The 12,461-nt window shown below is 37.2% G+C and overlaps 1 protein-coding gene across 2 annotated transcripts in view; it reads left to right on the forward strand.

Annotated features, from left to right (window-relative positions):
- LOC121407468 (Golgi apparatus protein 1-like) overlaps positions 1-12,461 on the forward strand; it is a 48,059-nt gene that overhangs the window by 25,410 nt on the left and 10,188 nt on the right. Inside the window, exons 7-18 of one of the 2 annotated variants that reach the window (XM_041598554.1) lie at positions 103-311; positions 1,172-1,287; positions 1,772-1,873; positions 2,426-2,567; positions 3,614-3,751; positions 4,967-5,116; positions 6,069-6,077; positions 7,311-7,427; positions 8,118-8,206; positions 9,506-9,620; positions 10,392-10,622; positions 12,240-12,319. In XM_041598554.1, coding sequence (XP_041454488.1) covers positions 103-311; positions 1,172-1,287; positions 1,772-1,873; positions 2,426-2,567; positions 3,614-3,751; positions 4,967-5,116; positions 6,069-6,077; positions 7,311-7,427; positions 8,118-8,206; positions 9,506-9,620; positions 10,392-10,622; positions 12,240-12,319 — 1,498 coding nt within the window. The remainder of the gene's footprint in view (positions 1-102; positions 312-1,171; positions 1,288-1,771; positions 1,874-2,425; positions 2,568-3,613; positions 3,752-4,966; positions 5,117-6,068; positions 6,078-7,310; positions 7,428-8,117; positions 8,207-9,505; positions 9,621-10,391; positions 10,623-12,239; positions 12,320-12,461) is intronic. The other variant, XM_041598555.1, reaches the window with a different exon arrangement.

Below are 12,461 nucleotides of genomic sequence, written 5' to 3' on the forward strand. Positions count from 1 at the left end.
CTTTGGCATTGACTTAAGGGTGCATATTCAGACCTCGAGTGAAGGATGTACACACTCCCCTGACCCTAAGTCTACACTCACCACCTCAATGTCTTCCTCTAGGAGCCAAATTCTCCGGAGAATGCCAGGCGGAGTTGACAGACACACGTAAGGAAATCATGTCCGACTACATGATCAACCCAGAGCTTGTCAAGGCGTGTTCCAGCGAGATCGAGGACCAATGCAGAGGGTTGAGACGAGAGGGCAAGACTATCCATTGCCTCATGGCACTGGCTAAGAAGGGAGAGATGTCCCCTCAATGCAAAAAAGGGGTAAGTGATTGCAGTTGACCTGCTGACACCCCATCTCACTTTAAAGGCCCCACCCACATCCCAACCGTGATGTTATGTAATTGCTGCATTTCACAGCAAATTAACTTTAAATGTTGATAAATACAATCTTATGAAATGTTAATTTTTTTCGCAATTGCAAAATTACATCAAAAGTATATTTAAAGGTAAGAAAGATAACACAATTTTTCATGGGTTGATTTTAAATTATTTGGGAAGGTTAGGTTAATGTAAAATCAAGTTTGGAAAAGATTGTGATAACAAATTTTGTTTGCATTGAACCTTTACTTTGTTATAATGTTTGTAATACGTACACATTTTTGTTTGTAATTACCTCGATCTGAAGATAGAGAGGGAAAAAAATATTTGTCACAAAATATAATTATCTTTGTCCTTAGATATTAACTGGATTTTTTGTACCATGCTTTAGTGGTAAATAAACTACTGAACTTATTCCCTGACTCTTTATGATAATTTTCGCATCAAAAAGGCATACACCTGTTGGAAATCAAGTGATCAGGATGGTGTCAGAAAGCTTATGTTAAACTATGAACTTTGTTTGTTTTCTGTATGAAACCTTTTGCAAAGAGTCATCTGAGGTATAAGGCTTAGTGTGTTAATAATCTATGTATTCTGCTGTACAGATTTTATTCACGACATAAATTTCATATTGCATCAGAATTTGCTTTGCATTATTTTCTGAATGCTACATATAAAGATGTGATATATAGCAAGTTTTGCACAGCTCTGTAAAGAACCTCAATGAAAATGATAATGAAATTATTCATTGAGTTTTATGACCTTTGACCCGAAATAAATAATGCGTGGACTTTCTTCCCTAGCTGTCTACGCTTGTGGAGGAGGCGGATGCTGGTTCAGACTACAGGATAGACCCTGCTCTTCATAAAGCTTGTAAGGAATCCAAGGATGCTCTCTGCCCCAAGAAGTCAGATGCTGAGTAAGTGTCTGAATAATGATGATGATGACGATGATGATGATGATGAGGATGGTGATGATGATGATGAAGATGGTGATGATGACGAAGATGGTGATGATGACGAAGATGGTGATGATGATGATGATGATTGTGATGATGATGATGGTGATGGTGATGAGGAGGAGGAGGAGGAGGATGATGATGATGGTGGTGATGATACTGATGATGATGATGATGATGATGATGATGATGATGATGATGATGATGATGATAATGATGGTAGAAGTAATAGGAGAAGTAGCAATAGTAATGATGATAATGTAGTAGTAGCAGTAGCAGCAGTAGTAGTGGTAGCAGCAGCAGTGATGATAATAATTTCATCATCATCAGTTCTATAGTCCTTTCTTCATTCTTTATTTCTTTGCTTTATGCATTAGATATCAATGAAAATAAACCCTAACAAGCCTAAAAATGGGTTCTACACTTTTGTTGTTATCTTTCATAGAACATTGTCTTGTTTGATGGAAAATATTGAAGATAATCAGATGAAGGATGTCTGTGCTGAGAAGCTTCTTGAAATACAATATTTCATCTCCAGAAATTTCAGGTGAGTTTTCATTATATTTTGGTTTCTTTCAGGCATGCAAGTTAATTTGAAAAATCTGCAATCGCTATTCTGAGTAAAAGGGAGTGCTTCCTTGTGCAATTAGTGATTTTCAATGACATCTGTTATTTTTTTAAAACATTAGCCTTGAGTTATTGCAATCATTGTAATTTGATAATAAATTTAATAAGCAAATTTAGCAACCCATAATAAAGCGAATGTTGGTTGGATTATTAAAGTCATTGATTAGAAAATAGTAGAAGTTCATTTTAATGTGGTATGACAAATATTTGTAATATTGACTACTCGGGCAATAATGTTTTCAGTTCAGGCAATATATTTATATAGTGAGATTGATATCTAATTTTTCCAGTATATTGGTTTGAAATTCAAATAAAAATAAAAGAAAAAGAAGACAGCATTGAAGTGACCCATTATGAATGTGACAACATGGCTATAATTGTGATAAAGAAAGTGTTAGAGGCAGTATGAGAAAGTATGATTATTTGCATCAATTTCAAACTGCTGTGTTTGTTATCTTCCCTGACCGTGAAGGCTTGACCCTGTCCTGTTTAAAAACTGTGAATCTGATGCAAATATATACTGCTACGAGCAGAAGTGGAATGGAAAAGAAGGAACTCCCAGTGGACTTGTATTTTCTTGTCTTCATCGTCACCTCCATGACCACCAGAGCCCGGTAGGTATACTCTCCCTCGTTTTCACAGAGATGCCTAAATGTTTGTGATTTTTTGGGGAAAAATACTTATTTTCATCACTGCTTTTACATTAGAGATTTTAAATCTTAAAAAAAATAATGCTGAGAGAAAGTGTTTGGGGGGAGGGGTAAATATTTAACATTGACAAATATGTTTAAAATTGTAATGATTTTTCTTACATTATTATGTTTCTCTTATTTGCTCTGAAGCTCCTCGAACTTCTTATTAAGAATAAAAGTGTACTATATTGATTTTATGTATTTTTGTTTCATTTGATATTACATTCTGGCAAAAGTGCAGTACTCATGAGTAGTAATAATGATTATATGAGCAATGTTATGTTTATAAAATAGTATGTGAGGTACTCATACATTTTTGATAGAAAGATAGGCAGAGAGGGGCTGAACATAGGAAGGAGAGAATGAACATAGGAAGGAGAGAAAGTAAGGGTGGGGGTAAATATTTGGTGACATAACTTTTGCTCCTGTGACATTTGCTTCAGTTTCTGAGGGCATCGGGTTAGAGTTAGGATAGTAGTGGAGTTTTTGTTCAGAATAATATGAAGATAAGGATAGTTTATTTAGTTATGTTTGGCGTAACATGCATATTTTCCATCGGAGCAAATGTTTAACATACACAAATTCTAATCACTTCAGGCATTATGGCAAGAGTGCAGTATACATATTTAAGTGATGATAATTACAAATACTAGATTTGAATAAATATGTCAGAGACTCGTAGATTGAATAAACGAAAGACCGGAGAGAGAGAGGGCTAGGACGTAATAAGGAAGGAAGGCAAGGGTAGAGACTGAAAGAAGAAGATAGATAAAGAGAGAGAGAGGGGAGGGACAGTATCTGAAGGCAGATAAGAGAAGGTGAGAGAAGGAGGAGTTGTGGCAATAGGAGAGAGACAGGAAGACCCATTAGCTTGAACAAATAACAAGAAGAGAGAGAGATAGTGATGGAGATAAATAGAGCATGTATGACACCCCTTCACATGAACATTATTTCCTTATGCATTTCAGCTGCAATCGCGCTGTGCCGACCAAGTCCACCGTGTTCTGCGCCAGAGGGCTGTGAGCGTTCACCTCAACCCAAGAATAGAAGAAAACTGTAGGGCCGATCTAGGCAAGCTGTGTAATGAAAAGACCAAGAGAGGAGAGGTAAGAAAAGGAAGGATATCTCCCATTTATACTAATGCCATGGAGATCCTCCCATTGGCAAAGCGACAAGGATGTGTGATGTCACATGTGAACAACTTTCCCTTTGATGGACTATAAAATACCCCCAAATGTCTCTTTGCTTTTTCTTATGTTGATTCAAACTTTGTATCCATGATATATTCTTTAAAAATCTGTATTACATGCCCTCCTATAGAAAGAACACATGATCTACTGATAGATGTGATAAAAGAGGCAGTTTAAAGTGAAATATATACTTAAGTAATGGGGAGTGTTGTTCACAAGTGACATCACACATCTTTGTCGCATTGCCAATGTGAAGATCTCCATAGCATTAGTGATCACAAAATTCAAATGCTCATAACTTTCTCATTATTTGTCTGAATTTCTCGAACTTTTGTTGATCTGTTTCTTTGATTTTTCTGTTTTCACACAAGCTATCTCTTTCCTAAGGTTTTATTCTCCTTTAATGTTTTTAAGACCATAAACGGTGATTATAAAATAGAAACTGTTTGTGGCAAGCATAACCCCACTACAGTACAGATTTTTTTTTAAATGTTTGTCCACTTGAGTGGAAAGTCGAAGAATTGATTAAAAACGAATTTGAATAATTTTGGTAAAATTCACAACTGAATTGTAGAGATTACGTCAAGGGTGACGTGTGTGCCAAGTTTCATCTTGATCACACAATCAACGGCAGAGATCTGGGGGGGTTGCTTTTGCCAGAGGATACAAAGTAAAACAAATACTTATACCCCTGCTTTAGCTCGAGCTACCACTTTTAAGCAAGCAACCAGAGGACTGATGGTGTTAGATCCTCTATGAAGGACCCGGTATTTGAGATATATGCCATCCTTATCAATGAGTGCTATTACACAAGAATTGTCAGATTTCTTGTATTTTTCATGATAATAGAATAAAAAATTTGCATTGTATGGAATGAGGTCAGGAGGACAGAGACTCAGGATTTATTATGATTTTATTCATCCATTAGCATAAACAAGTTGGTTATAAATAATGTATTATTTCATTTAATTAAGTAATTTTCATAGTTTGATACATTTTTTTGAATTTCCCTCGAACATCACATCATATTGAATCGGCAACACAAACACAAACAAAGACCCTTTCATGCAATCAGCCCCAGACACACATTTTTTAATCATGGAACAATGATGAATTTCTTGAATTCTGCAGGAGTTACGGTGTCTCCAAGACAATCTGGGTGAACTAGTAGAGAAGTGCAAGCAAGCCGTTGGTAACTTCACTGTTGAAGAAGCTGAAGATGTCCAGATGAACAGAAAGCTCATTGCTGCATGTGCTCCTATGCTGAGGAAATTCTGTCAGGTGAGCTCTTTCATCTAAACGGCATACCTTGTACCAGATAGTTGTTAGGATGGAGCCGTAACTCTTGTAATTTATGCAAAACGTTTTTGATGGGATCTAAAGTGTAACAACGGGATTCGTAGCATTCCACTTGTCTTTGAACTTTCGTGCGGCACGCTGTTAGTCAGCTGAGGTGATTTTTGGGAGCCTTGAACCAGTTTAAAAGTTTATAAAAATATTTGTTGAATCGCAATATAAATTGTAAAGCTTATGAATGGTTTGTGTTAGAAATAGCACACCGAACAAGTTGGTATGATATGATATTACAAAAGCTCATGAAATGCATTGCACATTTGTCCATTGATGAGAAATCATTGCCGAGACACAATGTTCTGGTGCATGAGTTTGAAATACTTACTATTCATGCGTTATAGTATCTTACCAGCTGGATAACAGACGCAGATTAGCGCATAACTTAACGGCGATGTCAAGCATGGGATCAAAGGAAAGCAGCTTGACCCCGCTCCTTCCTAACAACTTCCTGCTTGTACTGTACCCTTGTTTAATATATATTTTTGTATGTATCATGTTCACCTATCACGTCATGCACTTTACACCTTGTACTTAATACCTAACACCTTGCTCTTCATTTCTTACACCTTTTACCTTATACATTATATTCCCAATGTTTAAGACTGCTGAGGGAAATTTTTTTGAAGGTCATAGGAAATTATACCTAACCCCTTATCACTAATACTTATTCATATGAATAAAACTGAAGAAGATTCAAGTTGTTCCTGCAGTCTGTTACAGTGAGATATGGCAATATCAGTTTTTTGGAGAAGAAAAGCTTATTTTTACCCTTTAATTCCCATTTTCTTTAAAAAAATGTCTTTGCCTACTAGTAGAATATTGGAAAATATCAAAATTTGTGAAAAAAACTTCTTTATCATTTGTTCCCATGGTTTTTCAGAGTTTTCAGGTAGGCCTATTTCTGTTTGGAGCCATTTGCTTAAACTTGTCATGTGACTCACACCTCAAATCCACCAATAAGTTGCACCACAACGGAGGAAACAACCAAAATCAATCATTATGGTGGGATCAGTTCATTTTTGTTGTCTTAGGAGAACTGGGTAGTTTCTCACATCATCAAAGCCATTAAGACCCCGTCACATCGTTCCATGCAAGCATTGCGGGTGACTATTTTTGCTACCCGCCGGTCGCCTACAGGTCGCACGCAGTTGCCTGCAGAAGCGCATGCAAGTCTCATTTGCACGGAGAAAAGTTTTAAACATGCTCAAAACGTTGTTACGGGTGAATTGTTAATGATTGGCCGCAACTCTCCTGCAAGGCTTGCACGGAGTGATGTGACGGCATTTATTGCATGGACGACCCGGCCTAACGGGCTGTTTTAAAGGTAACAAGTGTAATTATTTTGAATGCCTGAGAATTAAAAAAAATGTGCTTATATTCAGATCAAATTTTCAACCTGCATGTGAATGTAGTCCCATTCATTTCTTTCTATGTGCAGTGTATGTGACAGCTTCATGACACTTGCTCCGCTCTAAATTCCAAACACTAATAGCCAACTTCAACCCTGGGTTTAACACTATACCCTATCCTAAACCTAACCCTAAACCAAAATGAAACCCTATTGTAAACCTAACCTTACATCGAAGACAAAATTAAGCCTAGAGAAAATGTCGCAGGAGCAAATGTTGTGTCACAGTATGTGACATTCAACATTGTTTTATCAATTTATTATTCTTTCACTGATTTTTATATAGCACATTACATTCCAATCCTTTCACATAATTGTAAGACTACTTAGTTGATTTTCAGGTTAATTTTTAAACGGCATAGTAAGGTTACAATTGAAAAGTTTATTTCAGTGACTGTAAATATTTCATTTTTGAAAGACTTTAGTTGCGATATGATTATTTTGACTCAAATTCATCTTGTTGTGGTGATGAAAGAAAGAGATAATTCATGAAATTGCCTTAAAATTGGACATAGTTAAGCTTTCTGACATGCACTCATTTCAGTAATATCTCATGAATGAACAGAACATTTTACAATTTTGCGGAACCAAAAACTTGTATTTATTGTGAGAATATCTATTACGTTATAGGCTAAATTAGTTTTCTCCATTATTTTTTCTGTGTTTGAAAGTTACACTAAATCCGATATCATTGTGTGTTTGTTCTTTTATCAGGATAAGTTGAAAGCTAAGAGAGTTGATGAAGGAGAAGCTCTGAAATGTCTAATAGAACACAAGAATGATGACGAGATGGAAGCTAAATGCCAAGCAAGCATTGAACACTTTCAACTTGTAAGTATAGTGAGAGATGAATGTGGCATGGAAGAAGGGTAGGATTGATTACTGCATTGAAGACTGATGGATAGATGTCGATGAATGGATGGAAAGATTAAAAATGTGGAAAATTACAAACAAACAGATTCAAGTAATACAGATTTTCTGCATTAAGTACCAAAAAATGAGAATAATATTGATGGTTTCATGCAAAAATATGGATTTCTAAAATTTCAGTGTAATGTGTTGTCCTACGATATTTCTTTGAAAATACTGAAAATGTTCTTGTTTATACCTTGGTCACATTTGCTCTAGGGCGGCCGTACGGCGAGTCGAAAGCAGCCGTTTTATTAATTTTTATACAAACCACCTACATGTAGCTCGTACATAAAATGTTAAAACGGCTGTTTTCGACTTGCTGTACAGCCGCCGTAGAGCAAATGTGACCAAGGTATTAGGTTGGCAGCTCTGCCATAATGGTATCTTCAACATGAAATAAGGCTACTTAAGTCATTAATAACATTACTGGGATGAAGAAACCTGAGCCACCTCGTACTTTTTTTCTGTTCACAAACTATGCCTATTTTGTGCAACTTTTAACTGCAGGTATTAATTTAATGGATCACATGTGGCATGTTTTGTCCAAATTGACCATTTGATATAACCATGAAATCCTATGATGACATATTTCCTTTGTTGAATTTACAGGTTCAGTTGAAGGACTACCAATTTACCTTCAAATTCAAGGAGAGCTGTCGCAAAGATGTGCTCAAACTGTGTAAAGGAAGCCGAGATAAGTAAGTATTGTTCAGATACATGTCGTTTTCAAACGCTCATCTTGAATTTTAAGTGCCTTGTTCTTGCAGTCGGATAATAGACTGCGTTGCTAATACAGTATTATAAGCAATTGCTTTTATTGAATTTGTTTGATTGATTGATTTTGTATGATATTATCAGTGTGCCTAATTGATTTCCTATCCAAACATGAACACTAAGAGTCTGGAGCTCCTCAAGACTTTCACATTGAGATGTTTGAATGATAAATTTGACGGAGTTTGCATGTTTTAATGCCTTAAACCATGGACCTATTACAAAAGGACATTAAAAAAGAGAATTTTATGGCCACCACCTATCTTCAGCTGTCAAAATTGCTGTCACACAGTTAACTTTCTCTTAAAGCTGTTTTTATGACCTTGCCCGCCGCGCATGTTTATCCAACAGTTATGTGAACCTGATCATTGTCACCAAGAAAGCACAGGTTCTCTTTTTGCCAGAGACGATCATGCTCTAGCTATAATTCTGTTCGCTTTATATAACCATTAGTGCTATGCGCTTTTAACATCCGGTTTCAGTGCATGATAATATGCTATTGATTTTGTGCAATTCTCGTCCGAAAAAAAAATCTTGTGAAATTTTACATATCTACATCACATTTCGAGCTAAGATTAGTGCGACTTTCGATGTAATTAGTCTTCTAAAATGCGGGATTTTTTATGTCTTTCCTCAAATTTTCTGTGAGTGGTTTGTTAGCGATGTACATAAAAAAAGAGGAAGTGTAAGGCTGTTTTCTTTTTTCTGTGATCATTTTGATGGCGCTCGTGTTCTCTGCTGTGCGTACTGCTTTTTGAAGTGAACGAACAACATCACAATGTGTGGGAGCAGCGCACAATTGATTTCTGCTGTCCTTCAGTGGCAGCATATTTTACGATTGGCTTGATGAGCATCCGCTGTCAGTGCTCGGTTTATAAAAGGATTAGCAGACAACCTTTTGTTCAAAGGGGTGGATTCGTTAAATGTCCAATTGTAGTAGGTCCATGCTTAAAAAGTTATATGGCATCATGCAGATGCTGTAAATCATCATCTTTATCATCGTTATCAGCATCATTATTGTCAGTTTCATCATCATCATCTTCTTCACCACCACCATCACCATTATCTTGATCATCATTGTCATCATCGTCACCACCATTACCATTGTCATCGTCATCATCGTACTCATTATCATCATCATTTTTTCGTATACTCTATGAATTGCTTGTCCTCGATATTCGACCCAATGTTACCATCCCCTTATACATCTCTTGTGTCACAAACAGACCTTCCATCATCAATTGCCTTAGTTCAGCCGTGCGGGACAGTGTCTTAAAGCAAATGGAACCACCAGTAGATCCAGAGTGCCGCTCGCAACTCAAGTTTGAACTCCTCCAGAGGGTGAGTATGAGGTCACAAAGAGGTCAGAAGGGGTCGATTATGGTCAGTTAGGGTCATATTCAGATCACGTAGGTGCCATCTTTTAACTTCATTAAAACTTATTTTCATGAAGGTTTAAGATTTTGCTAGGGTCAAGAGGGGCAATAGAGGTCAGGTAGGGGTCGAGAGGTCATTTTGGGGTTATGTTGCGATCATACTTGAGACCACCTTGTTGCACTTATGTCTTGTAGTGTTGTTGAGGGTCAGGTGGAGGGCAGATAGAGGTTTGATAGGGGTCAGAGTGAGTTCATGATTCAATCATGCTCAGATCCTGTAGGGGCTACCTTTCAGATTCATTGAAGTCTTGTATGGTTTGATAGAGAAGAAGAAGAGGGCATGTAGAGGTGAGATTTGGTAAAGTAGGGTTATTTCAGTATCATATTCAGGTCTTGTCTTCTAGCTACTGTAGGATAATGTAGGTTGCTGATGAGGCCCAATTAGATGGCAGATAGAGGTCAATTAAATTCATTAAAGGTCAAATTCAGTTCATGTAAGGAAATCTGCTTGGATTCATGCAAAGGGGTTGATGAGGGCTCAGTTGAGCTCAGTTTTGGGCCTTGATGATGTAGAAGGGACATAGGAGTAACTGGATCAAAAAGGAAAGAAAAAAAATTGAAAGAGTGTGTTTTTTCCAGCTGTGAGGATTTTGGTCTTCACTTAAAAGGATGAAAGATTGTTTTAACTAGATAATTTTGAAGGATCACTTGATGGCATTCCCGTTTGCTTCCGTAGGATGAAAATATCAAGTTGGATCCCGAGCTAAAGAAAGCATGCGAGAGTGAAGTCCGAGATCTTTGTCCCAAGGTGACCCAGGGAAATGCCAGGATGATGGAGTGTCTGCGGTCCCACCAGGAACAACTGGGCAACGACTGCCATGTCAAGGTCTTCAACAGGGAGAAAGAAATGGCTGCCAAACCCGACATCGATTATGCTCTCATGCACTCGTGCAAGAAAACCATCAAGGTATGTTACTTTTCACAATCATACTTGTCCGTGAATGCAGTAACAGCATCAGTTTTAGTCATGAGGTGTTACATCTATCTTGGATTTCTTACCCACATTCTGACATTTTATGATAGTTCCACCAATGTTTTATACCATTCAAAGACATTTTTGTTGTGGGAAACTCTTCTTGCCACTATGTTACTTATTTTTTATTTATATTATAATGAGTCTAGTTGTGTTTTAGAACTAAAACTTTTGAAAACCCTACATTATGACTTCATGCTGGAAACACAATTTGTAAGGGATTTTTGCATGAAATCACGTTTGTGAGCAATTTCTGATCAGATGAGCGAGTTCTGAAGCTCATGAAGTGCATTCCCGGATGTTGTGAATCTCTAAAGGTGTGTGAGATAGTAGTGAGTAATCCCAAACACCCGAACCCACAACAGTGCTTTTTAAAACCATTGGTTGAACCTATGGTTTATGCAGATTTCCTGTATACTGTGTATAGTACAGAATTTGATGCTGATGCGTGCTTCTGTCAGTGTTCTAAATTGACGCCTGTTGGTTAAGTATGCTATTTTATTCATGAGTTAATTCATGAATTCAGAACAGTGGACTCATGAATAATATAGCGTGGATAACCACAGCAACAGGCGTCAATTTGGCGCACTGACAAAAGCATGCATCAGCATTGGACTTTTTTTTATAGCATTATTTATACAAGAAATCTGCATAAACCCTGGGTAAAGCCGATGATTTTAAAAAACACCTTTGTGCATTCAGGCCATAGAGTGCTAATAGGGCTAGAATCTTGAGTTTTAATCTTGGAGCGTTGTGGCCCAGTGGATTAGTCTTCGGACTTTGAAACAGAGGGTCGTGGGTTCGAATCCCAGCCATGGCGTAATTTCCTTCAGCAAGAAATTCATCCACATTGTGCTGCACTCGACTCAGGTGAGGTAAATGGGTACCTGGCAGGAATTTATTCCTTGAAATGCCATCGCGCTGTAAAAGGCTGCGAGGCTAAAGCCAGGGTAATAATTTCCAATTGAGCGCATAGGGACGCATTTGGATATGCGCTGTATAAGCATGTTGGTATTATTATTATTATTAAAGTCAGATGGGTGTCGACTTTCATTGGGAGCAGGTTATCATTAGCTGACCCCAGGCTTTGTCAAAAGCATTGGAATTCCATGTAACAGAGACATCTTTGGGGGTAAGCAAAGTATGGTGTACCAGCAAGAAAATCTTTGACCATGCTTGCTTAGCCTCTGGCAACTGTCAGGCCAGAGAAAGTGAGATGATGACTTTTATCATAAAACATTTTCCAGTGGCATAACATTATCTGTCTACTAGACATAAATCCCATTTTACTCTGGGTGATTTATATCCAAATGGTGTCTTTTTCTCCATGAACAGACAGCAATCTTCTTGAAGCGAACTTTGGCTGATGGAGCATCAGCTAATTGAGACCATAAATATAAAAATATAGTTTTGTAGCTTAAATGGAGTGGCTGATGTGAAGTAGTCTAGTTGAGAGAATATCTTTGTATCAGATTCATAAAACTTCACATATCAAGCTATTATTTTTTTAACATGTCAAAACTAATTTGTTTTTCTTGGTTGTTCTTCCAGTTAAAGTGTAAAGATGTTGACCCTGATAAATTGATTGACTGTCTTAAAGGTCACAAGGATGATCCAGATACAGAACCAAGGTGAGACTGCTCTCTAAAGAATCTTGATAATAACATAAAGGATGTTGCAGCTTAAGCCATTTCACAATTCATGCAAGTTGCATCCTTTTCTACTGTCACTTCGTAACATTGATTCTTAAAGATTGGTTAAAGATAAGTGGTG

This window comes from Lytechinus variegatus, chromosome 2 (genome assembly GCF_018143015.1).
Source record: "Lytechinus variegatus isolate NC3 chromosome 2, Lvar_3.0, whole genome shotgun sequence".
NCBI classification, from domain to species: Eukaryota; Metazoa; Echinodermata; class Echinoidea; order Temnopleuroida; family Toxopneustidae; genus Lytechinus; species Lytechinus variegatus.